At 44.0% G+C, this 24,230-nt stretch overlaps 2 protein-coding genes across 2 annotated transcripts in view; one reads left to right on the top strand and one right to left on the bottom strand.

Moving 5' to 3' along the window:
* slc9a8 (solute carrier family 9 member 8) overlaps window positions 1–15,717 on the bottom strand; it is a 28,497-nt gene extending 12,780 nt beyond the window's left edge. The window contains exons 1-5 of the mRNA XM_080015731.1: window positions 15,454–15,717; window positions 14,161–14,342; window positions 11,761–11,841; window positions 7,315–7,373; window positions 283–366 (exon numbers count right to left, since the gene is read on the bottom strand). Coding sequence (XP_079871857.1) covers window positions 283–366; window positions 7,315–7,373; window positions 11,761–11,841; window positions 14,161–14,342; window positions 15,454–15,650 — 603 coding nt within the window. The 5' untranslated portion in view covers window positions 15,651–15,717. The remainder of the gene's footprint in view (window positions 1–282; window positions 367–7,314; window positions 7,374–11,760; window positions 11,842–14,160; window positions 14,343–15,453) is intronic.
* A 2,455-nt stretch (window positions 15,718–18,172) lies between these two features.
* The window catches only part of b4galt5 (UDP-Gal:betaGlcNAc beta 1,4- galactosyltransferase, polypeptide 5), a gene marked incomplete at its 3' end in the record, with an annotated part of 29,789 nt that continues 23,731 nt past the window's right edge, over window positions 18,173–24,230 (top strand). Inside the window, exon 1 of the mRNA XM_080015442.1 lies at window positions 18,173–18,396. Within this exon, the coding sequence (XP_079871568.1) occupies window positions 18,288–18,396 (109 nt within the window). The 5' untranslated portion in view covers window positions 18,173–18,287. The remainder of the gene's footprint in view (window positions 18,397–24,230) is intronic.

Raw genomic sequence — 24,230 nt, 5'->3', positions numbered from 1 at the left:
AACCTCTAGAAGAAGATAAGACCTGTAGGCTCAGACTAATGTTGACACGACAAGGAAGCGTCTTGATGTGCCCATGGCTCCCGTAATAAAAAACGAATCTCCGGGCAGAACACCCGATAAGATTTCTTGTCATTTTCACGTCAGTCCTGATAACAAGTGTTGCACCGCGCAAGGTCACACCGAATCTAACTGAATCTCCGTCAAAACGTACATTTTTGAATACAGGAAAAACCTGATGGACAGCTGACACACACACGCACGCAGGCACGCACGCACGCACACCTTATGCAAAGAGTATCCAGACTCAAAGATAATGGGCGGCAGGAGCAGGAGGAAGAACATGTTGGGCCGGAACATTTCTTCTTCCTTCAAGCAAACAGACAAAAAATAATATCAGGCACAGAACACATTTCAACACAACACCGTTTGGTGCCAAGTGACGCGGTAGTTGAACGTAAGTGACAGACACCACACTTTTATTCGAAAGAATCAGACGAAGATTAGAAACGGGTGCGAAAGAAGCCTACAAAAGAAAGATTATTCCATTTGAAACTGAAACAACTTCCTCTTTTCCATCTTTCAGTGGAAGAGGCCGCTATTAATTCCCAAATGGTTTGTCGTTCTGAATGAGGTCATGTTGTCGTCTTCCATCTGCCAGCAAATCTTTGTGATAGTCTGAAAAAACAGGAGCGATTCAAGCAGTCCCAATTAAACCGTAGTATTTACTGGGTATGTCGGTTGGTCATTAGGCAATGTTTCACTTCCATTACTCACAAATGGGTTCACCATCAAACCATTTAGTTTCGAAGTTTCCCGTTTATCGGATGACCACCCGCTAAGCCATGGAGAAGAGTTGGGTGTGTCAGTGTATGTTGGTCACATAAACTCAAGGATTTACACACAGAAACACACACAGGGAGAGACCGGCATTAAAACTGCATGCATGCCTCCCAACTAGCTTGTGCATATTCTGCAGCACACAAAATCAAATATGCTCTACAAGAAAACATCCATTATGCTTTAATAGCCTTTCCCGATATATACTCTGTCAGTATTCTTGACTCTCTGATCATCTGTCGTATAATGAAATCATTGTTGCTTCCCAGCTAAATGGGCTGCCGAGGGCATCATGTGTCGGTGCAGCGCTCAGTGTCTCTACACGATGCACCATGTGCTACACTGCTCCTCTGTTTATGTTCGTCCGTCTGTGCCAACTGTAAATATATTCTGACCTGCTTTGTTAATGGATTCATGCGTAGTGATTGTATGCACTTGCACTTGTGTTTTTATTATATCTTCATTATGAAATTACATAGTACATATATAGGTGACTCAGTGTGTGTGTGTGCGCGCATATATATATATATATATATATATATATATATATATGTTTGCGTACGTATATGTGTGCTTATGTGATTCATGCATGTGATTTATTTTTGGGCCATGCGTGTCAAGTCAGTTCTGTGTCAAAAAGATGGGATGGGGTAAGGCCTATATCTCATGTTACACCATTGACTACATCCCGTCAACAATCCATCCCATTGTGTTTTAGCGACCGCTTCTGACACCGAGGTCAAGTTTACCTTGCCGCCCCACGTGGACGTGCAGGAAAACAAATGTTTCCTAAATCTGGCCACACGTCGCTTTTTCAAAACATGTCTGGGTTAGGATAAAAGGACGGACTGAAGGACGTGATTTGCGGATCTCTGATAATTTGCTGAATCTAAAATTTTAAAGTGTCACTTAATTTTTTGTGCCAAGGTCAAAGGATTAATCAAGGATGAATTAATTAGGATGCATTAAATGAATTGCGCCCCCAGGGATCAATAAAGTGTGATCTTACCTTAGTGCTTTTGTAATGGTTGACTGATATCAGTACAACATGACAAGAGAAAGCTGAGATGCAATAGACTCCATTTGAGCAATGTTATTATGTTAATAATAATTTGACTACAAATTATAGTTAATTATTGCAGAAGCACCTGTAGGACAATCAGCAGCTATAGGACATCTGAGGTGAAGAATGCCATAAAACTTATATTAAAAACATTAACACTATAAAAATATAGTTTTGTTTAAACCACATCCAAGCGTGTGTCCCCCAGTAATGAAGCGGTCCAGGTTACCACCTTTACTTGACATTTTAATGAATTAAAACTTCAGCCCGTAGGAAGGGTGAAAGGTCAGCTATGAATATCCACATCTGGGACCAAAAAAAGGGGAGCCTTGACTGTAGCACACTCTGATAGCCACAGATGTACCCGTGCATGCACGTCTGCACAGATCCACTCTTTTCAATCCATGCATTTGTGTTAAAAATGTCAGATGGAAACCACAGGAGGAAGCCGCGCAGGGGCTTTATTTGTAAAAAAATAAAATAAAATAAAAAAAGTCATGAAATAAGAATACAAGTGAAAGAAGTTCAGATAGAATGGATGACACCAAAAATGTGGAGGGAAAGGGATGGCTCATGGGAGGTTAAAAGAAACAGCTACAGCTAAATGAGGAAAAAGATGAATGCCAGAGATGGATGTGTGGCGCGGAAAAGGGGCACAGCTACATAGCCTAAATAACAGGAGGGAAAGAAAGAGGGGAAAAAAAAAACAACAAAAAAAACAAAAAAACAACACAACAGAGGAATGAGGGACAGACCGTCTCTCAGAGCACCGGCTCCCTTGAGGGTCCACTTTGAGTCACAGTAGTGACATCACCACATGGGAAAAAGCCCCCTGAAACCACAATTAAAATCACTCTCCCTGAGATGCTCTCTCTCTCCGCGTGGGAGACCTATTAAAAGTACAGTGCGCTGATAAGGGTATAAACATACACATGTTGAGGGCTTCACCACAAAGAGAAGATAAGACTGAGGATGAAATTTTACATCTCACCATACGCTTTAACTGTGCGACAGATTACTTAACTATATTCCCCCTCCGAGATACCCTTCTTCACAACTGCACAACAGAGGAAAAGTCCTTTTACTATTTATACAAAGCTATAAATGCCTTCGGACCGGCCTAAATTACAGGATCCCTGGTCTTCTACGTTACATCTTGCGATGGAAGATTTCATCGCTAGAACACTCGGAAAAGAAGACTCCATTGAAATAAAACAATCCTTCTCGGGTCGCAATTGCTGACCCGACATCTGAAAATATGAGTATAATATTTACTCAGTTTATGAAATTCTAACCTTTAATGCTTATTCTTACCCCGTTCTTTTGCATTTTATTATTCTGATTGTTTTATCATTCTACTTTGTTGATGCATTTTGCCTGTTTGCTTCATTTTTATTGTTACTTTTTGATGACATTTTGCACTTTGAGTTCCATGTTGTGTATGAAAGGTGCCAAACAAATAAAGGGTACTATTATTATTATTATTATTACTACTATGACTACTAGTACAGGGCAATTTTAGTGGGCTTCTGTGTTTATGCTCCCATGCTTTGGAACAGCTTCCCAGTCCATCTGTGATATGCCTCCATAATTTATCTCTTTAATAATACTAGTGCATGCCCGTTCAAAATGTGAGACTTTCTAAGACGATTTTAATGGCACAGTTTAACAAAATGTCAATGACTGAGTCCTGCGTTCCACAATGGAAGATGAAACTCGTGTTCAAATTGCACCAAATTCTACACTATGCGTCCTTGGGTCCCCAGCAACACACCCGCCAGGTGTGAAGTCGATCGGTTGTGGAGATAATCAAAAGGACATACATGCTGTACCTTCTGTACATACATACAGAGATTCCTGCCTTTATAGTAAATTATCATTGTTATTATTATTATTATTATAGATAGAGGGAGAGATGGATGGCTCCAGAAATGGAAATGACAAGTCAGCAATGTCAGTAAAGCACATAATTGGAACCAGGGGAGACAGGACAAGGGGCTGGTGTAAAGGACGTCAGTGAAACAGGATGCTGCCGTCCAGGAGGGTTTGAAGGATGGCTCGCAGAACTGTCCTGGAAGCTTTCTAGATTAGCTGAGTGGGTCATGGTTAAAAATGTAGCAGAAGGTCGCGTTAATGGTGAATGTCCACTGAAAATGCTTCTGACAGAGGACAAACGTGTTAACGCCTCTGTTTAATGAAATTAAACATTTTATTTCTGTATTAGACAGAATCTGCTCTGTGAAATATTTTTGTATTGCACGTCAGATGATAGACTACAAAGTTGGTAGCAATTGTTATGTATGAAATGTCAATATAATGGGTATGAATCGTAACGTGGGCCAACTCCATCCATATGGGATTGAATCAATATTAAATTAAAATCAAGACCCTTGTATCTAAATCAAATAGAATCGTGAGATCCTGCCCAATACTCAGGCCTAGGGCCGAGTTCTACAACACTCTGATTTCTACAAGAACTTCTGATGCTTCCAGTGCTCTAATGAATGGCGTCGTGACTCGTGGCACCATTATATTTTGGTGCTGGTGGACCTTCACCATGGGGGAGGAAGAAGGCTGTAGACAGACAGAGCTGCCAACAATGGAGCAAGGAAGATATGAACCCTCCATTATGTACTGTACAGGCAATATCGAGAGGGTTGCCGTTGAAACGATGTTGACAAAATCTCCTATTTGGTTGCGTTACTAATTGAACCCCGGTCAATGAGTAAAGCAACCAAATAGGAAACATTCAACTTGTTTCTCTCAGAGGCTCATAAAAACAACAGGTTAGATATAATGGATTTGCATTAACGATTAGGCATTCCTCATTGCACAAATGGAATTCCTCCTGAAAGCCGGAGTTAGGCTACACAGATTGTTTTATCTGTTATCTGCCAAACTTGTTGCTTGTATACAGTCTTTATGTTCCTCTACAGAAGGAGAGCTTCAATTTTTGTTCGTAAAAAAGTCAGTGGGATAATGTTTTTGTTTGTAATGTCAAACCAACCATGGTCCGTCATCGATCGAAAATCTATCAAAATGAGCGATTGATTTCGATCTTCGAAACCACAAGGTTCACGATTTTCCCCGTATTTTTGTGGCTAATATTGTCCGACATGGTCACCATCTTGGGGCGGTTAAGATCCGCCGGTAAAAAAAAAAAAAAAAAAAAAGCCAGTGTGTGCTGGGGGATGCAGGCCCCTTCCGCGGAGTCGACTGCGGCCCATCCGGCTCGAACCGACTTTGATGTAATTTGGTTTGGAGTTGTGGTTGAGCTGCAGTCCCCGCATCCCTCAACGCACACTGTACCCTCCTACCAGCGGATGGGGGGGGATGCACAAAACAGGGACATTAAATGCAAAATAGCCTCTTCAAAACCTTCCAAATAAAATAAATAACTGTTCTGTTTTGGGTTGGTTTAGGGTTAGGGTTGAAAATGTCAACTATACATAAGATTCTCACGAAACCCCGCAGCGCAATGCAAGTGATGAAAGATTTTAAATGCTACGTCCAAATACATCCACTTTGTGCGTGCAAGTAAATGAGCTGCGAGCACTGTCGCTTGCTGGGTGACTTCTGCGGGCTGTTCCTTGCCCCATCTATTCCTGCATTATCATGGCGTGTGTGAAAAGGTACAAGACGGAAATGTTCTTGAACATACAGTAGCTGTACTTAGTTGCTTAGTAGTTACTTGTAAATAGCAAAACTCACTAGCAGTGCCAGAAAGGTTATCCCAGTAATTTACCAGAAACTATGTGTGAAAGGGGCTGAACAATGGCATAGCGTCAGTGCTGAAAAAAACCCATTATTATTACATATTTAAATTGAAAATCTAACAATCGGGATCTTAGAATCGAAAGTCAAATTGAATCTTGTTTTAGAGAATCGTGACACCCCTATCCGTCATGCAAATACATGCACTACCAAGAACCTTTAGTGAACACAGAGGAAGCCAACTAGTTTGACATCCTGGAGACAGTTGTGTAATAATTGCTAAAAAATAAAAACAGTAAACCAGAAGCTACGCTATATCACTAGTAGGGAAGATACGGTATGAAATTTCACAGTACGGTACCTACCAAAATAGCGCAGTATGTGGTATTTCACGGTATTAATTCTTCCCTCTTTGTTTTCTCTATATTAAATAAATAAATAGTTTATATTAAAAAAGAAAAACACATGGTAAAGCCTCAAATTCACAGGGGAGGCAAAATAACGGGCAGAAATGCTTTACACCAATGTTTTAGTTATTTAATATACGTTACTTGCACACGCAAAGGCGCTAGTGTAAATAAATATGGCGCAACGCGGTGCTTTGGAAAATTACTCATTGGATGGATTTTACAACATTTGGCTGTTTGCTACCACGCAGTGGCAACATAAGGTGATGGTGAATTAACATAAATTTACAACATTAATGCAACATACATTTATACCGTAACCATGGTAATACAGGGAAAGGCTTACAGTTCAGAATCACGGTTGCTTTATTTGTGGTTGCGTGATACACCTTAATACGGTCTACCGTGGTATACACTAAAACGGTATACCGTTAAATCCCTAATCACTGGGTAACTTCTTTTTAATATGCTGGGAGATACATTTCTGCAGTTGAATGACAAAGGGCCTTTGAAACTCCATCTTGTGCTGTGAGATAAGAGGCACCGTCCCAAAGTCAGGGCTCACATGCTCCCATCCCCTGATAGGAGTCCCGGGGGTTCATGGGGGGGGGGGGGGGGGGAATCAGGCTCTGGTTACTGCCACTGATGACTCAGCAACACCCAGGGGCCCCCAGGACGAGGAACAATGGGCCCCTGTGTGCACGAATCATTGACATAACCTGCCCGCCTATTTTTTCCCCCTCCTCTATCTCTCTTGTTCACTCACTGCCTCCATCGCTGGCAGAGAACAAGGAATGTTAATTAGAGGCTGTGAGAACCAGCAAAAAAAAAAGAGAGAGGAGGGCTCAAAGGGATGCGTAGAGAAAGAGGCAGCTGAAGGATAGAGCGTGTCACTATGGAGAGGTAAATAATAAACAACATAATAGAGACCGAATGGTAGCATCAATTATATGTTCTGATAGTGATGGGATGTTCATTTTTCACTGTTTTCTGTGGGAACTGGCAAGAGCACAGCAGGCACCGGCGCCAGAAATAGACTTCGGCAGAAATTTGCTTGCGTAGTGCGGCCATCCAGGGACTGAGTGGGACTGCGCGCGCGTGTGTGTGTGTGTGTGTGTGTGTGTGGTGATTTTTCTTTCTGGTGTGGTCCACGAGTGGGATCCAAATTATGCTGCCCTGTGGCCAATATGTGTGGTTGGAACAGTGACAAGCTCCATAAGGTAGAAAGGCTGCTTGACCATGATAATGGAAATATGCTTCTCAACAGGATGTCAGTGACCAGCACAACAATACCTTCCAGTTGGCCAGTTCCTGGAACTCGATGATCTTAATGAATCCTCCCATTAGGATTCCTAAAAGAAAAAAAAACAACAAAAAAAAAAAAAAAAAACGAGAATGTCTTAACATTTAACATCAAATACAAAGGACAAATCATGTTTAATCTTCATCACGTTTGCATTCAAATGGAAACTAGATGCTCACTTTTGCACGGACCACAACATGCATGCATAGAATGAAGCTGCATTCCTCAGACTGTATCAATAATTTAAGTTAAACAAATTGATGCTTTGTTAATGTATGTTGTAGTAGTGTTGCAGGAGATCGGCGAACACTGTATAGCAGAGCTTTTGTCCACATCATCTAATTACAAAAAAAATCCCCTTAGGCCTCGGGGTGAAGGGGAGGTTACACAACATTAACAATAAGCGGAAAGATAAATAAAAGGAGTAGAAAAAGTGAAGTGCTCAATGGAGTGAAGGAGGATGGGGCAGCAGAGGAAGAGGGAGAGTTAGCGGACAGCGGAAAGGACGAGAAGAGGAAGGAGTAGTCATTCTTGAATTGTAAGCAATGTGTTATCACTCTTCAGCAGTCCGCCCGCCCCCCCTCGCCCCGCACACAGAGATGAGCTCTGTCTGGAATACATCATGCAAGGCAGACTAGAGGAAGAGCAAAGGGTCTTAGGGGTCAGGATGAATGTCCGTCAGGGGGCTTCCAGTGACCATTACAATAAGTGCGTGAGCAGGGCAAGTCACTGGAGGGCAATAGAAGGAACAAAATTGTCCTTGAATGGCCTTTGCGAGACAAAAGTGGCCTTATCTCCGGCAGAAAAGGATACAGTTTTCATAACAGAGGGACTTTCCAAGTCTAGGGTGTGGCTGTAATGTGTTTGTTCTGTGTGCGTTTCTAATGGTACTGTGCATCCGGAAAGTGTTCACGCCTTCACTTTCCCCACATTTTGTTATGTAACAGCCTAATTCCAAAATTGATTCAATTAATTTTTCCCCGTCATCCTTCTACACACAATACCCCATAATGAGAAAGCGAAAAAAGTTTTTCTGAAATTTTTGCAAATGTATTAAAAATAAAAAAAAACTGAAATATTGCATGTACATACACTACTCACAAAAAGTTAGGGCTTTCGGGTGAAATTCATAGAAAATGTAAAAAGTTCACGCTACAGTGATATAACATGAAAGTAGGGCATTTAAGTAGAAGCATGCAATGGTGATTTCCTCATCGCAAAAAAAATATTGAAACAAAAGCCAACAACAGTGGTGGGTTTACCACAACAAAAAATGTCAATGTCTCAATGACTTGTCATGTGCCCTTGAGCATCAATTACAGCTTGACAACCACGTCTCATGCTGTTCACAAGTCGACTTATTGTCTGCTGAGGCGTGGCCCCCCACTCTTCTTGAAGGGCGGCCCTCAGGTCATTGAGGTTCTGGGGCACAGAGTGACGAGCCTCTACACGGCCATTTAGCTGATCCCATAGGTTTTCTATGGGATTCAGGTCTGGAGAAAGTGCAGGCCACTCCAATGGAGGTGCCTCAGTCTCAAGCTGTCGTTCTCTAATGATGCGACCTCGATGAGCTGGAGCATTGTCGTCCATGAAGATGAAATTAGGCCTGTGTTGTTCATGCAGGGGCACAATGACTGGATTAATGATGTTATTCAGGTAGTATGGGCTTGTCACTGTACCATTCACAAAGTGTAGGGCAGTTCTGTATTGACTAGACACACCTGCCCACACTGTAACACCACCACCACCAAAGGCTCGTCTGGTGACAACAGTGGCTGATGCATAGCGCTCTCCTTGACGTCTCCAACATCGTTGGCGGCCATTATTTCTGCTCAACTGAATCGACTTTCATCAGAGAACAGCACTGAGGCCACTGGTCCCTCGTCCAGTGTAAATGCTCCCTGGCCCATGCAAGACAATGATGGCTGTGCCTGGTGGTGTGGTCAGGTACCCTTGCAGGTCGTCTAGCACGCAGACCACGCTGATGGAAACGGTTTCGAATGGTCTGACGTGACACTCTGGTGTCTCTCACCTCCCTTAAATGTGCCTGGAGTTGAGTGGCATTCATCATCCGGTTCCAGAGGGCACTGTTCACAATGAAGTGGTCATCAGTGTGAGATGTGGCCAAAGGACGTCCACTTCTATGCCTTTCTGTGTCTCTTCCAGTCTCTCTGTATCTGTGTTGCAACCTGCTGATGACACTCTGTGACACTAAGCTCAGTGGTCACTTCCCTCTGAGAACATCCTGTTTGAAGTCTCGCAATGGCGAGGTACTGTTGATCAATTGTTAGGTGTCGTCTTGGTCTCATGATGTCAAAATGTGAACAGCATGATGAAGAGGACTGTTTAAATACCAATTGTAATTGAACCAGGAAATGTATTGGTCGATTCATGGATCAAACTCCTGTTGTGAATTTTTACGTTCAGCTCCTTGTTAGAGAACAGCAAGTTGTGCAAAAAGTACTGAAACATTGAACAGTTGGACATGTGCATTCAAAAGTTTAGAGAAGGTCAAATTAAGTTCACCTGTAAAGGTTATAGTGTATTTAAGGTTAATCCTGAAATTTCACCCGAAAGCCGAATATCCCTAACTTTTTGTGGGTAGTGTATGTATTCACACCCTTTACTCAGTACTTTGTTGAAGCACCTTTGGCAGCGATGACAGCCTCCAGTCTTCTCTGGAATGATGCTTGACACACCTGTATTTGGAGTATTTCTCCCATTTTTCTCTGCAGATCCTCTCAAGTTCTGTCAGGTTAGATGGGGAGCGTCATTGCACAGCTATTTTCAAGTATTTCAAGCTGGGGCTGGGCGACTCAAGGACATTCACAGATTTGTCTCGAAGTCACTCCTTCGTCATCTTGGCTGTGTGCTTAGGGTTGTGGTCCTGTTGGAAGGTAAACCTTCGCCCCAGTCTGAGATCCTGAGCGCTCTGGAGTAGTTTTTCCATCAAGGATCTCTCCGTACTTTGCTCTGTTCATTTTTCCCCTCGATCCTGACAAGTCTCCCAGTTCCTGCCGTGGAAAAACATCCCCACAGCATGATGCTGCCACCCCCATGCTTCACCGTACAGATGGTATTTGCCAGGTGATGAGAGGTTCCTGATTTCCTCCAGACTTGACATTCAGGCCAAAGAGTTCAATCTTAGTTTTATCAGACCAGAGAATCTTGTTTCTCATGGTCCGAGAGTCCTTTAGGTGCCTTTGGCAAACTCCAAGCGGGCTGTCATGTGCCTTTTACTGAGTAGAGGCTTCCGTCTGGCCACTCTACCATAAGGGCCTGATTGGTGGAGTGCAGAGATGGTTGTCCTTCTGGAAGGTTCTCCCATCTCCACTGAGGAACACTGGAGCTTTGTCAGAGTGACCATCAGGTTCTTGGTCACCTACCTGACCAAGGCCCTTCTCCCATTGCTCAGTTTGACTGGGCGGCCAGCTCTAGGTAGAGTGCGTGTGGTTTCAAACTTCTTCCATTTACGATGATGAGACCACTGTGCTCTTCGGGACCTTCAATGCTGCAGAAATTTTTTTGTACCCTTCCCCAGATCTGTGCCTCGATACAATCCTTTCTTGGAGGTTTATTGACAATTCCTTTGACTTCATGGCTTGGTTTCTGCTCTGACATGCACTGTCAACAGTGGGACCTTATAGAGAGGTGTGTGGCTTTCCAAATCGTGTCCAATCAATTGCATTTAATACAGGTGGACTCCAATCAAGTTGTAGAAACATCTCAAGGATGATTCAAGATTCAAGAGGTTTATTCGTCACATACACATATGTGTCACATACATACTTTCATTCATAAGTAGTGAAATGTCAAATCAAATCATCAATGATCAGTGGAAACAGTGCTCTTGAGCTCAATTTTGAGTGTCATAGCAGAGGGTGTGAATACATACGTATGTGTGATATCAGTTTTTTTATTTTTAATACATTTGCAAAAATTTCTAAAGAAAACCTTTTCGCTTTGTCATTATGGGGTATTGTGTGTAGATTGAAGAGGGAAAAAAAGGAATTTAACCAATTTTGGAATAAGGCTGTAACATAACAAAATGCGGGGAAAGTGAAGGGGCGTGAATACTTTCCGGATGCACAGTACATCCATGCTGCACGTCTAAGCTGATCTTAAAGATATTAAATTGTGGGTGGCCTGCTTTTTACGCCAGTGTGGCTTTTGAGTGGCCTTCCAGTGGCAGACAGGAGGCTTCAGAGAGGATGCCAAATAAAGGGGGCAGAATAAAAAAATAAATTAAAAAAAGAAGTTGGCAGTAATGGAAATAGGTATTATACCTCCTTCCGTAAAAAGAACAAGGGCAACATTGTAAACAACTCTCTTATGTCTCTCTTTACAGGTCTCTAGGCTGTAAATGTTATAAAACCTCAATTTATTAATAGAGATAGCCTGGGTAAATGTTACGTTAATGTAAACACAATACTCACCTAGGGACACAACGGCCACACTCTCAGGAAGGAAATTAAGTTTGAACTTAATAAGCAGATGCACCAATATGATGCAGATTCCTAGAGAAGGGAGAAACACGGAGGACAAGATGATGAAGAACAGAGCTATTCAGCCCTCATGTCACATCACTTCAGGTCCAAGCTTTTGCCATTATGTCAATTTGCCACCAAGGTGTAGGGCAGTATGTTTTCATAAAAAATTATCAAAATTCACGTCACAGGAGTGATTAGCTTTAAAGGTTCCTCATACAAATGCTGAATTGGGGAACACTGGTTTTTGCACGATGTGATTCTGTAACCTGTGAATTTTATTTGTCTTTTGAGTGATTTGTTCTGTTAAAAGTCCATCTTTTAAAAATAAATCTTGATCCCAAAGAGATTCCTTGAAAAAAATATCAATATGCTGAATGAATGCGTCAACTCCAAAAACCGACCAGAAATAAACCGAAATAAATCAGACAGGCATTTACCTCGGTGAGGCGGAATAGAGTCAGTTCCTCTATGTGTGGATTTTGTTATGCATTAGAAGTGAGAAAGAAACCCATTTCAAGGGGAACTGTGTACAGCATTTAGTAAATGTTGATGTTAGCACTCTGTGTACTTTCTCTACTGGTGTCCAATACTGTCTCAGTCAAACCACTGGTGTAGTGTACTTTGTATTGTTTTCTAAAGCTGGACAATGTCCGAATAATCAGGTCCGGACACTTTCCAGAGTTTCCCTTTCACATGTAGATCACAACCGGAGATTGTCAGTGTCAGACGAGTTTACATTACCCGGAAGTACTCCATTTGGTTTCGACGAGGGGCAGAGCCTGAGTAGAGCGTGCAGCAGGTAGGACGTGACACAATGACGCTGCGGGGTTTTAGCACACCCAAGACGGCGGACAAGGCTACTGACTTATCTTTGTTAGCATTGATACTCCACGTATTTGGACGTAACATAAACGTAAGAGTGGAAAGGAATAATAAAGAAAGCAGAAAGGAGTACGAAGCACAAAGATCTACGTAAAGGTAAATAACTGCCGCATGATAGAAACGTTATTACACGCAACATGCCCACTCGCTCTCTGTGAACGCTCCGGACAATTACCTGCTCTGTTCACACATACCACTCAATCGGACATTACGCGGACTTTGAACTAGGGCGCTGGCTGGATCATGTCCGGATAATGTTCAGTCCAAATGATTCGGACAACTGCGTTCACATACACAGCTCCTCCGGGTAATGTCCGGATAATTTCAGGGTTGCGGTGCATGTGTGAAAGCAGCTTAAGATAAACACCGCCACCAACCAGTCAACATTTCCAGCTATGTTTTAACATTTGTGCAAACACTTAACAAAATTGTATTTTGTACATGCAATGTACGAGCCACGGCCTTGGGTCTTAAAGGGGTAAGGATGTGAAGACGACGTAAGTACATAATGGAAACTTTGTCTCTGCATATGCACTCACTTAAATCAGCGACCACATCCTTTCCTTGAACCAGTCAGAAAATGGTGTGACTTTTTTTTTTTTTTTATAAAAAGATTAAGTTGTGGCTGAGGCCGTTTACCCCTGACTAGCTTTTTGAAATACTAGATGTTGTGGTGTAGGGGGTAACATAAAATAGCAGTGGAGAAGCATCTTCAGTATTCATTAGTCAGAATTTCTTGGATCACTTTACATATTTTTATATAAAGAAAGAGCAGGTTGTTATATTTTAATCTACTGTTGTTATCACTTAGGTGCTGTATGTTTCTTTTTGCATATTGTTTGCCATCCTGTTTGGTGAGCCTGACGAAGAGTGTTCACTTTGTCTCTCTCCACACTTCAGCCTGGTTTTATTTGAAAACAATTTACATTGCAGAGTACTCATTGGGGGTTATTTAGCAGCTGACCGGATCTCAATTCACACTTCAGCCAATCTGAACAGTGACCAAACTGCATGTTATTAGATCACCCCCGAGTCATGTACACAGCAAGTTTTCCGGTAGCAGAAAGGAGCAACTGCAAGCAAGCAAGATGTAGTGATGTTTTCACACAATACACTTCAAGCATTGTAAAAAGTAATTTGCTCTTCGAATATCATTTAAAAAATGCAAAATCACATGGTTCTCCAATGTCCCGATCCTTCCACAAAGGACACGGCTTGTCTCAGTTATCTATTAATCAGGCAAACATGTCCATGAAAATGAACAATAAAAGTACAATCTTATCTCACTTTACCTTATGACATTGAGAATCCAACTAACTGGCAATGCTTAGTGTTCCCTCCATCAGTGAGGATGCTTAAATAATAATAATAAATAATCCACGCTTAATAAAAAGGTGAACATTGCAGTGTAGGGTAGAATAACAGCGATTATGAAAATAAATGCTAACAGCCTGAGACACTAACCAATGACTAGCAGGCTGAAGAATATGGTCATCCCACTGGATTGCTCCTCTTCCTGGGCCTTGACCCCAGTCTGGACGGGCAGGATGGGCTTCGGGGTTGGGGGTACCGGGGTCGTGGCCTTGGTAGACGTGGTGGTCAAGTGGAGGGTCTCATTGGTGGTATTGTCAGTGTCATTAGACTTGCTGGAGGGGGGAGAGGGGGATGAGAGTTAAATAGCTTGATAGCAGCGTGCCATCATCGAAAACGTTGTTTTTTTTTTTTATATCCCTCGAAAGATATTTTCTATTTTATCGCGTTTTCGACTCTGAAAACCTTAAGTGGAAATAATGTGGATTTGTTAAGAAATGTGATTTTAAAATTAAGTGGCAGAACATATTTACCAATATAGCATTATTGTTAAGTCTGTTCTGCAAATTAATTGTTCAGCATCAAATTAATTTTAAAATAACATTATTAAAACCATGTATTGGGGCCGCATTAAATGCCCCTGTGGGCCCCGGGGGCCTGTGTTTTGAGACATTAAACAGAGATTCAGCCAGGCAGACAACACTAACAGTTACTAAACTGCCAAGTGTATTCTAGCAGGGCTGTGACGTAGGCTGATAGTGATACGTGAGACTAGTTATCGTCTGGTATCTTTGTTATTGTAACAGTCGTGTTGTGAATTCGTGTATTTTCCTGCGTTGTAGTGAGGAAACGCGGGAGCTCCGCGTGTGCAGAACCGCACAGGGACAAAAATCTGAGAGGAAGGTCAACAAGGACGATGTTGTAATTTTGGATTCACTGAATTCCATGACAAGGTCACAGATATGGACTCGTTGAGTTTTGGTGATTTGAACAGTCGTATTGTGAAATCGTGTATTTTCCTGCGTTGTAGTGAGGAAACGGGGGAGCTCCGCGTGTGCGGAACCGCAAAGGGACAGAAATCTGAGAGGAAGGTCAACAAGGTCGATGTTGTAATTTTGGATTCACTGAATTCCATGACAAGGTCACAGATATGGACTCTTTGAGTTTTGGTGATTTGAACAGTGGTATTGTGAAATCGTGCTACAGGCTGCGTGTTGTAAGGAAGTACAATATTCAAGACTTCGTCAATTAAAAGCGCCAATCGTCGTCACCCCCCCCCCCCCCCCCCAAATCGTCCAATTATGGATATCGAAGTATCGATCAGAAATATCGCGATATTTGGTTTGGTCGATACTGTCCGGCCCTAACGCTGCGTGCTCGACACACGCCGAGCAGAGCGTGTTGGTTAATTGACCCTGAAATGGCAGAGCCAGAAAATGACCAAACCTGGTAGAATGTCCATTTTGTCCGTCTCTCACGTCGTGTCGACGCCCCTCTTTTATGACCGTGCGCTCCACGTCTCCTACAGCCTCCTCTCGCCCAGGCAGGACCGACGGCTCCTTCCTCTCGACGCGCTCCGCCACGCACGCATTATGGAGCAACAGCAACAGCAGCGCGGCGCCTTGAAACCGGAGCCCGTTCATCCTGACACCCACGCCGTTTGAACAGATTCACGGTTATTTCTCCATAAAAACAACGATCAATTCCATGTCGACGGATGGTGCTCCTGCACACGTCCAATTCCACTTCCTGGTCGCGCAGTGCTGGGAGTTGTAGTTTTCTACTTTCCATCTGCTGTCCTAACGGAAAGACAAATACTCGTGGAAAACTGTTCATGCGATAAAACTCGAGGCATTACACGTTTTCACTTGTGGTGCAAACAGGTTTCAATTTCACTTCGTGGAAGTTTCACTTGCTGAGGACGGTTCCCCTTGTATGGACTCATTTCCCCGCTGTTACGCTAGCTACGACGAGTTGCATCATGGGTAATTCATTTTCGGGGATTCACAGGGGCTGCGCGCGGACGAGACGTGTTGGCGTGTGACGTTCTTTGCGTTTGTTTTGGATTCTTTGTTTCGCTTTTAAAATGTAGTGAATTAATTTAATTGCTGTTTATTGATGTTCCTTTGCCTTTTAATTGCAAGATCTGAACACTCTGCTTTTATTTCTCTGTCAAAGCACTTTTTAAATACAGTTTTTAAAGATGCCATATAAATAAAGCTGTTATTATTATTATTATTATTATTATTATTATTATTATTATTATTATTTTAGGGGAAAACAATACCTTTCGCGTTTAAGGTCTCCTCTTGTCTTTGTCACACATTATCATCCATGCTATATCCTTAATATTAGATTACCGTTGACACTAACAATTACAAAAAAGATCATGTAGGGTATTAATTGTTCAAGTGTATTTGCTTACTTTATCCCTTGTTATTTATTATATGGAAATTAAAAAATGTATTTTTGGGCAGCATAGTGATCAGGGAATGTGTTAAGACATGGGTAGTCAGTGTAGTCTATGTGGATGTCAAAGACTGGAGTGCAGGTAGGGCCAGATCACGGAAAGACAGACGGAGGAAGGAAACCCTGGACAGCACTGATCCCATGTCGGGTTTGCAGAAGCCTATATTTGAATGAAATCCCCAACGACAACTTTGTACGGTCGTCGACCTGATGACGCTGATCCGTCTTTAGAATCGGGCCTGGTGTTACGACTTGTGTCAGGCCACAGAAGAAATGGATTGGATTTGTACGGTGAAATATTAGGGCAGTGACGATCATGGAGATGCCTTTTTGTCATACACAACAAGTAAGCTTGTTTTACATCCAAGAGTCATTGGCGTGACATTTAGAACAAGGGACTTTCGCTTTGACCACAAAGGTAAGAAGATTTTTATCGTTCAATACGATTGCGTCCAAAGTTCCATCCCAGTCTATTCAGTCCAGTCTATTCAGTCTATCCAGTCCAGTCCATCCCAGTCTATTAAATGCACATATCTGTATATACATAGGCATATTCCTTCTATCTATTCCATTTTATTTCAATTTATTTTTATTGTATTTTATTCTATATATTTTTTATCTTATTCTATAAGTATTCCACTTACTGTATTACGTTTTAGGAGTCAGTTAGTCGGTCTATTAGAAAGGAATTTTCTACTTTTTATTTTATTTTATTTTTTATTTTTTCCTAGGACATATTGTGTGCTATCACCGGGTGCGTTGCATTACATTTCACTGCATATATGTATGGAAGTATGTATATGTATGTGACAAATAAAAAAAATCTTGAATCTTGAATCTTGAATCTAGTTTGAGAGAGAATGATCTATAATCAAACCAGTCATTACTATACATGCTCTAATGGGTCTCTTGTGAATAAAATAATGATGAAAACGAACTTTTAATCAACTAGGAGACATGGAGAACCACTGGACCGATGGGCAAGTACAAAAAAAAAGAGGATTAAGGTGAGGATTCTATCAAGTCGCACGCACACACAGAGAACAGTTAAGAGCGCCCCAATACCAGGCCTATTTACATATACATCACTGTTTATTCAGTTACTCCCGTTTGCAAATGGCCTATTGGTATCCCTAAATAACTGGATTGAGATTGGTTATCGGCGCCTATGTTCCATCCCTGTGCTCCATGCTAGCTGCTTCCATTGATCTCTACGGAAGCGGGCTAAACCCACTCGTCCGCGCTATAGCCGCTTCCACCACGCCCCCTTTTTTTAGGCGCAGCTCGCGCTGCGGAGGCTCGCTCCATTCATAGGGCTCGTCGGCACGTGCAGGAGCGGCCGTTACCACCCGCGTCTCCAGTCGCTGTGGCCAAAAACAAGCCAACAAGCCAACAAGCCAACAAGCCAACAAGCCAACAAGCCAACAGCCCACGGGCCGTGACCGAGGTGCCGCCGCCGCCGCGCCGCTTCCCAATCCGCTCGCGTCGGTCTCGCGGCTCGCCGGGCTTTGAACGAACGCCGAACCTCGGATGTCTCCATCGGCGTCCCGTGCTCCCGCTCCGCCGCCCCAGCGCCGACTTCCTCCCCGCCGCCGCCTGACCGCACACCGCTGCCGCATACCGAACGCTCCGTCCGCCCGATAAACCACACCGTCCGCCCGGCTTGCCGCCGCCGCTGGTTTATTTCTGGAGGGGTACTGGCGATTTTTTTTTGAAGACGCGTTGGGACTATCGTGTCGGTTCATTTTCCGGTTTTTTTGGGGGTAGATAATCAGCCGTGCCTAGTGCGGTGTGTGTGTTTTTTTGCCTCTATGATGCCGAGACATTTGCGGCTCCGGAGAAGGTCATTCCTCGGGCTTTTATTCCTGTTTTCGCTGTCCACCTCCGCGCTGTACTTCATCTACTCGGCCCCGGGGATCGGTAAGTCGTGTCTTTCTCTAAAAATGTGAAACGAGGCGGCGAGACGTCGGTTGTCCGCTGCCGTGTGACAGCCAGGTCCGGGAGGGAGGGGCGGGGGCGGGGGGGGGGGTTTTACGGCAGCGGAGCCCGCATCTCCCACGGTTTGAGACCGGATGCTGCAGCCGACGCGGGGCTCCGGGTGTCGGGGTGGACCTGTCAAAAAAAAGAAAAAAAAAAAAGGCCACTGTGTGTGTGTGTGTGTGTGTGTGTGTGTGTGTGTGTGTGTGTGTGTGTGTGTGTGTGTGAAACAGGCCTGGTGGGTCCACCGCGATGCCCGCTTTTTTTTTTTTAAGCTCGGAGGCGAGTCGTGCCCGGCGGGTCACGGGACGCACATGACACAGGGTCTCGTGGGGGGAAGGTGGGAGCTGTGTGTGTGTGTGTGTGTGTGTGTGTGTGTGTGTGTGTGTGTGTGTGTGTGTGTGTGTGTGTGGTGTTTAGGCTGGAAACGGTCATCAAAACCGAAGTGTGTGTGTGCGCGCATCATTAAAACACGCTACAGTATTGTGATTGTGACGTGACCAAGGTACCGGTCCTTCCTCTGGCGCGGCGCTAGACGTAAGGGGCCTCCCGAGAGCATCAGGGGGTCCGGGCTGATTAACAGTTAAACGGCATTGGCAAGACATGTAGTAGATAGTAATATAGTCACGCGTAAGAATCAAAACAATACCGTGGACTCTCTCAGAAATGAAATGACTGTGAAGTTTAAATATTCATAACGTTGCCATTGTAGCCTGTGGAACCTCTTGAAGGACCCGTGAGGGTCACTGGACCCCACGGCGAGACCCACGGCGCTCGCACCATTAGAGGAAGCGCACTAATGACTTTGGTTTTAGTCATAGCCACACTGTTATCTCCCAAACTACTGGGTAGCATGGACAGGTATGGGAGTTTGGATAAAATAATATCCGACAATTAAAAAGCTTTTCAGGTCGGGGTCTCCAGAGACTAAATCTTATCAATCTTAGGGGTCTTTGGCCTCACGCACTGGATATCAAGTAGAGGGTCCTTGATCTGAGAGCGGTTGAGAATCACTGCTCTGACATGAGTACCCACATCTCTCGTCCGCCGCTCGCGGAAGTCATGGGTTTCTGTAGTAGGCTGTCCCATGACACAAATTGTTCCTAAATCATTGATGTGGTGCTTCGTGTGCCCCTCTGCTTGTCTCCCGCTCTTAAGTAGTAGGCTGGTGTGTACTGTACGCCTACTGGTTTATTATTCCCAAAACCTGAGCACGGCTAATCATAAAGGGCATAATCCACTCCAGATTTGCAGAATTGACACCGCCCACTATCTACCTTCGTCCTTATTGCCCAGGCGATGGCCACGCAGTCTTTTCTTTTTTTTTTTTTTTTTATTGCGGCTATATAGGTAGCGCTATCTTGTTGTTGAGGTTTCCTCATAAAAGTAGGACTTTTACCTGTCAGTGTCCTTGTGTTTGTGCCAAAGGTGACATACCTTTCCATTTGAAGCGGCTTGATGCAACCCTTCCACTCGATAACCGCTCGCCTACGCTTTGGCCAAACGAAAGCCTCTTTTACTGTAATTCCAAATAGTTTCAGAAACTATGTGGCGCTGGTGGCATGCGAGAGGCTGACACGAGGTTATTGGGACGCTACCACATTGGCATTGGGAGTACTTCAGAGCAGGATGTGGCTCTCGAGCCACTCCAGGACTTGATATCCTGTTTTGTTGGCGAAGCAGGCGCTGTGATTGTCTGATTGTTGTGAGGTTTTTCCCAGGCACATTTGTTGGATACATTATATGCTCAACTCAGAGCCGCTCCCTGTCAAAGGACAAACGACGTCCGTTCAACCACAAATGAGCCCTAGGTGTCACGGCTTCAGACTAGCCAAAGCCAGCCTATCCCCCCCCCCGTTTCTTTTCCAAATGAGAAGTACGTCAACCATTTCCATACGTCATGTGTTTCTACATGACTTTCTAAAACATAAACGGGAAAGCTGATCCCGCTCGGTCATCAAAATGGGTATTGATTCAGTCGCGCTTTTTACCTCCTCTGGCTGACTTAATCAATAATTGAATCAACTCATATATGGAGGACACATATACTGACTGGAATAGAATCTCTAGGTTTCTAATGGCGGCAAACATCGATTTCTCCCCATTGGGAGGCGAATAAATCTTTGGACAACCAAGAACATTCCCACCAAAGTGATAATTTGCCTCATTCACACGTCCACTCATTCTCCCGGCGCAGTTATTGATGGCGTCTGCCCGGCTTGATGTGTGCCGTGGGTCCGCCGCGACCACCCTCCAGCGCCATCACTGTAATGCTTCCGTAATGCTACCACGCTCTCTGTCTACATGGCTTGAGTCGGGTCCGTTCAGAAGCGCGTGCAGGATCACAGGGAGCAGTCCATTAATTATAAATGGCAAAAACAGGGGCAAGGTTCCTTTCAGCTGAAAGCTTAAGCTTAGCCTTCTGCTCTTTTGGGCGCGACGGAGCAGTGGGGGGAGTGCTTCTCGCGGCTCCGCATACGAGATGGCTGGGTGTGCGAGGTTTGCGATATTTTAGACGTGAGGTGCAGGCAGATCGGTGAAGAGTGATTACATAATAGAATGGGGCGTGAAAATGTGGAGAAATAAGTTGGTGTCGATGGGGTAGAGGTGCGGGGGGGGGGGGGGGTTGAACGAGAAAGGGATGGGGAGGGACGGACGGAACAGATGAGTTGCGCATATTCTGTCGGCTCACAGATTTCAAAAGCCGCCCACAAAACCTGAGGGTTTCCCTTGATACTCCGGCGGTTTTGACTCAGAAGATGCTATTTCAAATTCACATCTCGCTCCCTGCCTCTCCGCCTGTATTTTGCGCTCTCATCCTCGTCGCCGCTGGTCACCCCGCTCTCCTCGCTCGGCCTCCGTGCATCGTCACCCATATTATAATGTCTTCCCCTTTTGCCTGTAAACGTGGGTGCTCGGCGCGGCCCGGGGAGGCAGGCCACAGCTGGGCTTGATTGCAAAAGTTTATTTAATTAAAACATGAGACAATCCCAATGGAGCGGGCGCAAGAGAAGGCACAGACCCTATTTATAGGAACATGGAGACTCGCACTTGGATACTACGTGCACACGCCTCGCAGCTGAGGCCACTGGAGAAAAGAAGCCGTGTGTGTGTGTGTGTGTGTGTGTGTGTGTGTGTGTGTGAGAGAGACACTGAGACCTGTAAAATGTGGCTTGTGTGATTGTCTATGTGTCAACTATGGAAAGTATACAGTGCTTTTTGTTGTAGCTCTCATGCTAAACGATATATAATTGCCTGTTATGTGAGGCATTTCAAATCAGGAGTGAGTGGTTCAGAAAGTATTGTCCCTGTTTGTCCGTAGGAGATTTAATTTGAAATGATCACCGCAAAATTACCCAACACAGTCTCCCAGGATGCCACTTAATACAACTTAATGCCGTATAATATGTCTTGCTGCAGAGATGCATTAGCCAGAGCTGCGAGACCAAAAAGGCCCTGCTCGTATCGTGCGGTTTGGTGCGTTGTGCAGCTGCATATGCGTCGTAGCGCGGATAATGTGTGGCGAACGCTTTCAGATTCGTACGTGTGAAGCCTCGCTGATGCAAGCGACGATATAGTGCGTTGCGTCCACGCATTCCGAATCAGCCGTAACAATCAAAGAGGATAATTGATAGATTAATTTCACTTGCAACACGTTCATTGAAGAGGTTTGCACTTAGCCTAACTCTTTCCCTATCCGTTCAATGGGCACATTTCTCTGCGACCTAACTGACAAAACAAAAAGGGAATGTATGAGCGACGCGATCCCTACACAGTACGGTCATAAAGGGTTTTTGTTTTGAAAAGAGGGCGGGTGCTTGGGTGTTTGCGGAAATGAATGCGGGGGGGGGGGGGGATTCGCTCCCGGAGCGTACGTCGGACTGGCGCGATATCAGTGATTCCTACCTTTCACTGGAGGCGCTGCTGTATCGCTCGTTGTGCTGTGCGCCCCGCGTGGATGAGGTGCGCGTGAGGTGGCCAACCAGCCACCACGGAGGCGCACGCACAATCTACACATAAACACACATACATCACTTTTGTTATGTGTATTTATTGTTCTTTTTGCTGTTATTTGGGTGTCATAATGTTGTGTTTGGAACTTGTTTGGCAATATTGTATGTGAAGTAGTCACTCATTGCATTTAATTGTTTACCTTCTCCGTTCTCCTGGCTCTGTTTGTCGTTCTGTCTTCCACTCCCACCGCCTCTTGTCATCCCGGTCGTCCTGTTCCTCCTGCCTCGAAGTCTCTGCGAGGGGCGGAGCCCGCTAAATGCATGTCACGAAGCCAAATAATTACTATGGCTTCGCATGTCAACACGCTTCCCTCCTTCCTTCCGGCAGTTCACAAGTGTGCAGGTGCCAGATATGTGACAATTATCATTACCAGAGGTTTTATCAGCAGGAAATGCATTCTGGTAGCACGAAGAAGTGTTTATTTATTCCATCCAAATCATGGATATGATATCTACTGGATTAAAGCAGAAGGAAAAAAACTAACTCCAGTGTTCAAATACAGATGCATGAATTATAAGTATAATTATTTTGATCCAAAGAAATTAAAAAAAAAAAAATTAAAAATAAGGTATTCACTTTGTTGTGAAATGAACTTCTTGTCTCGTAAGTCAACAACTGTTTATGAGATAAACAGTGTATGAAGAAAACAATATGTGAACTGACTCAACATTTTTTATCTCTGAACCGGTTCCTCCCTGAGCTAGTTCTCCTTTGTTTTAAGTTGACTTTGTTTTCATTTTGAGGAACTTTGGCAGCTAGGTGGATGGCCTGTGTTGGATCCTCCAGTGTCGTTTCCTTCCCCCTTTGAGTAATCCCACTGGCGCTCCGACTACTGTAACCGCCGGTGACTTTGTCAACTCCCAGAGAAAGCGGAGCAGATTTCACATTTCCTCGGACACGCCCGTCATTCTTTGTGTGTTCACTGCTTGTCCATTTGTTTGTGCAGACGCTTCCTGCAGCGTCACCATTTCGCCCTGACAAAGGGTGGCAGCCTGGTCCAAGCTGGGGAGCATTTGACTCCCTATTTGCGTGAAAATTCGCTGGCGGGCTGGAGAAGCACGCTCCTAGGGGAAAGAGGGGCCTTTTGTTAAATTTTCTTCATTTTGTGACGCGGCAACCTGAAATTTGAATAAGATAGTAGAGGAGTATTTACGAAGACAAACCGGTCCTCCCGTTTTTGATGTGTTGGATCATAGCATTGTTTTTTGTTTTTTTGCTTTGCATGTGCTCAATGTTATTCAACTGAGCTTAATAGTTTGAAAACATTTCCTTTGTTGGTGCACAAGAAGCCAACTTGTTTTCAACACAATTTTATGCTTTTTTTATGCTGTGTTTAGGGGCTTCATAGGTTAAGGGCAAACGTTTTGGTTTTCAAAATTGGATCCCTCTTTTGGTGGTAGTTAGTGCAGACCACACCAGGTCCAGCTCTGACCCTCCTCCGTCCTGCATGGCTGTCGCTTTTTTTTTTTTTTTTAATCTTTAGGCGTCTTTATGACACTTTGATGACTAGCGTTGCACTATGACTGCCATAGGTAGATCGAATGATTGACCAGACATCGAAACAGTATTTCTAAGGCTATGAGTTAACGCCCATGTCCACAGTTGTCTGGTTGTGGATGCGACTTGTCTCTCTGTGTGTGCATACGTGCGAAAAATAACTTAAATCGGTATGTGCAAATAGAATAAATGCTTGATGTGCCTTATTGAGTTGTGATACCTTTTTTTATAAAACAGAAAAATAAAAGAAAAAGAGGCTTTTCTGG

The sequence above is a fragment of the Zeus faber genome (assembly GCF_960531495.2).
Source record: "Zeus faber genome assembly, chromosome: 15".
Classification (NCBI taxonomy): domain Eukaryota; kingdom Metazoa; phylum Chordata; class Actinopteri; order Zeiformes; family Zeidae; genus Zeus; species Zeus faber.
This window is presented reverse-complemented; position numbering and strand designations above follow the sequence as displayed.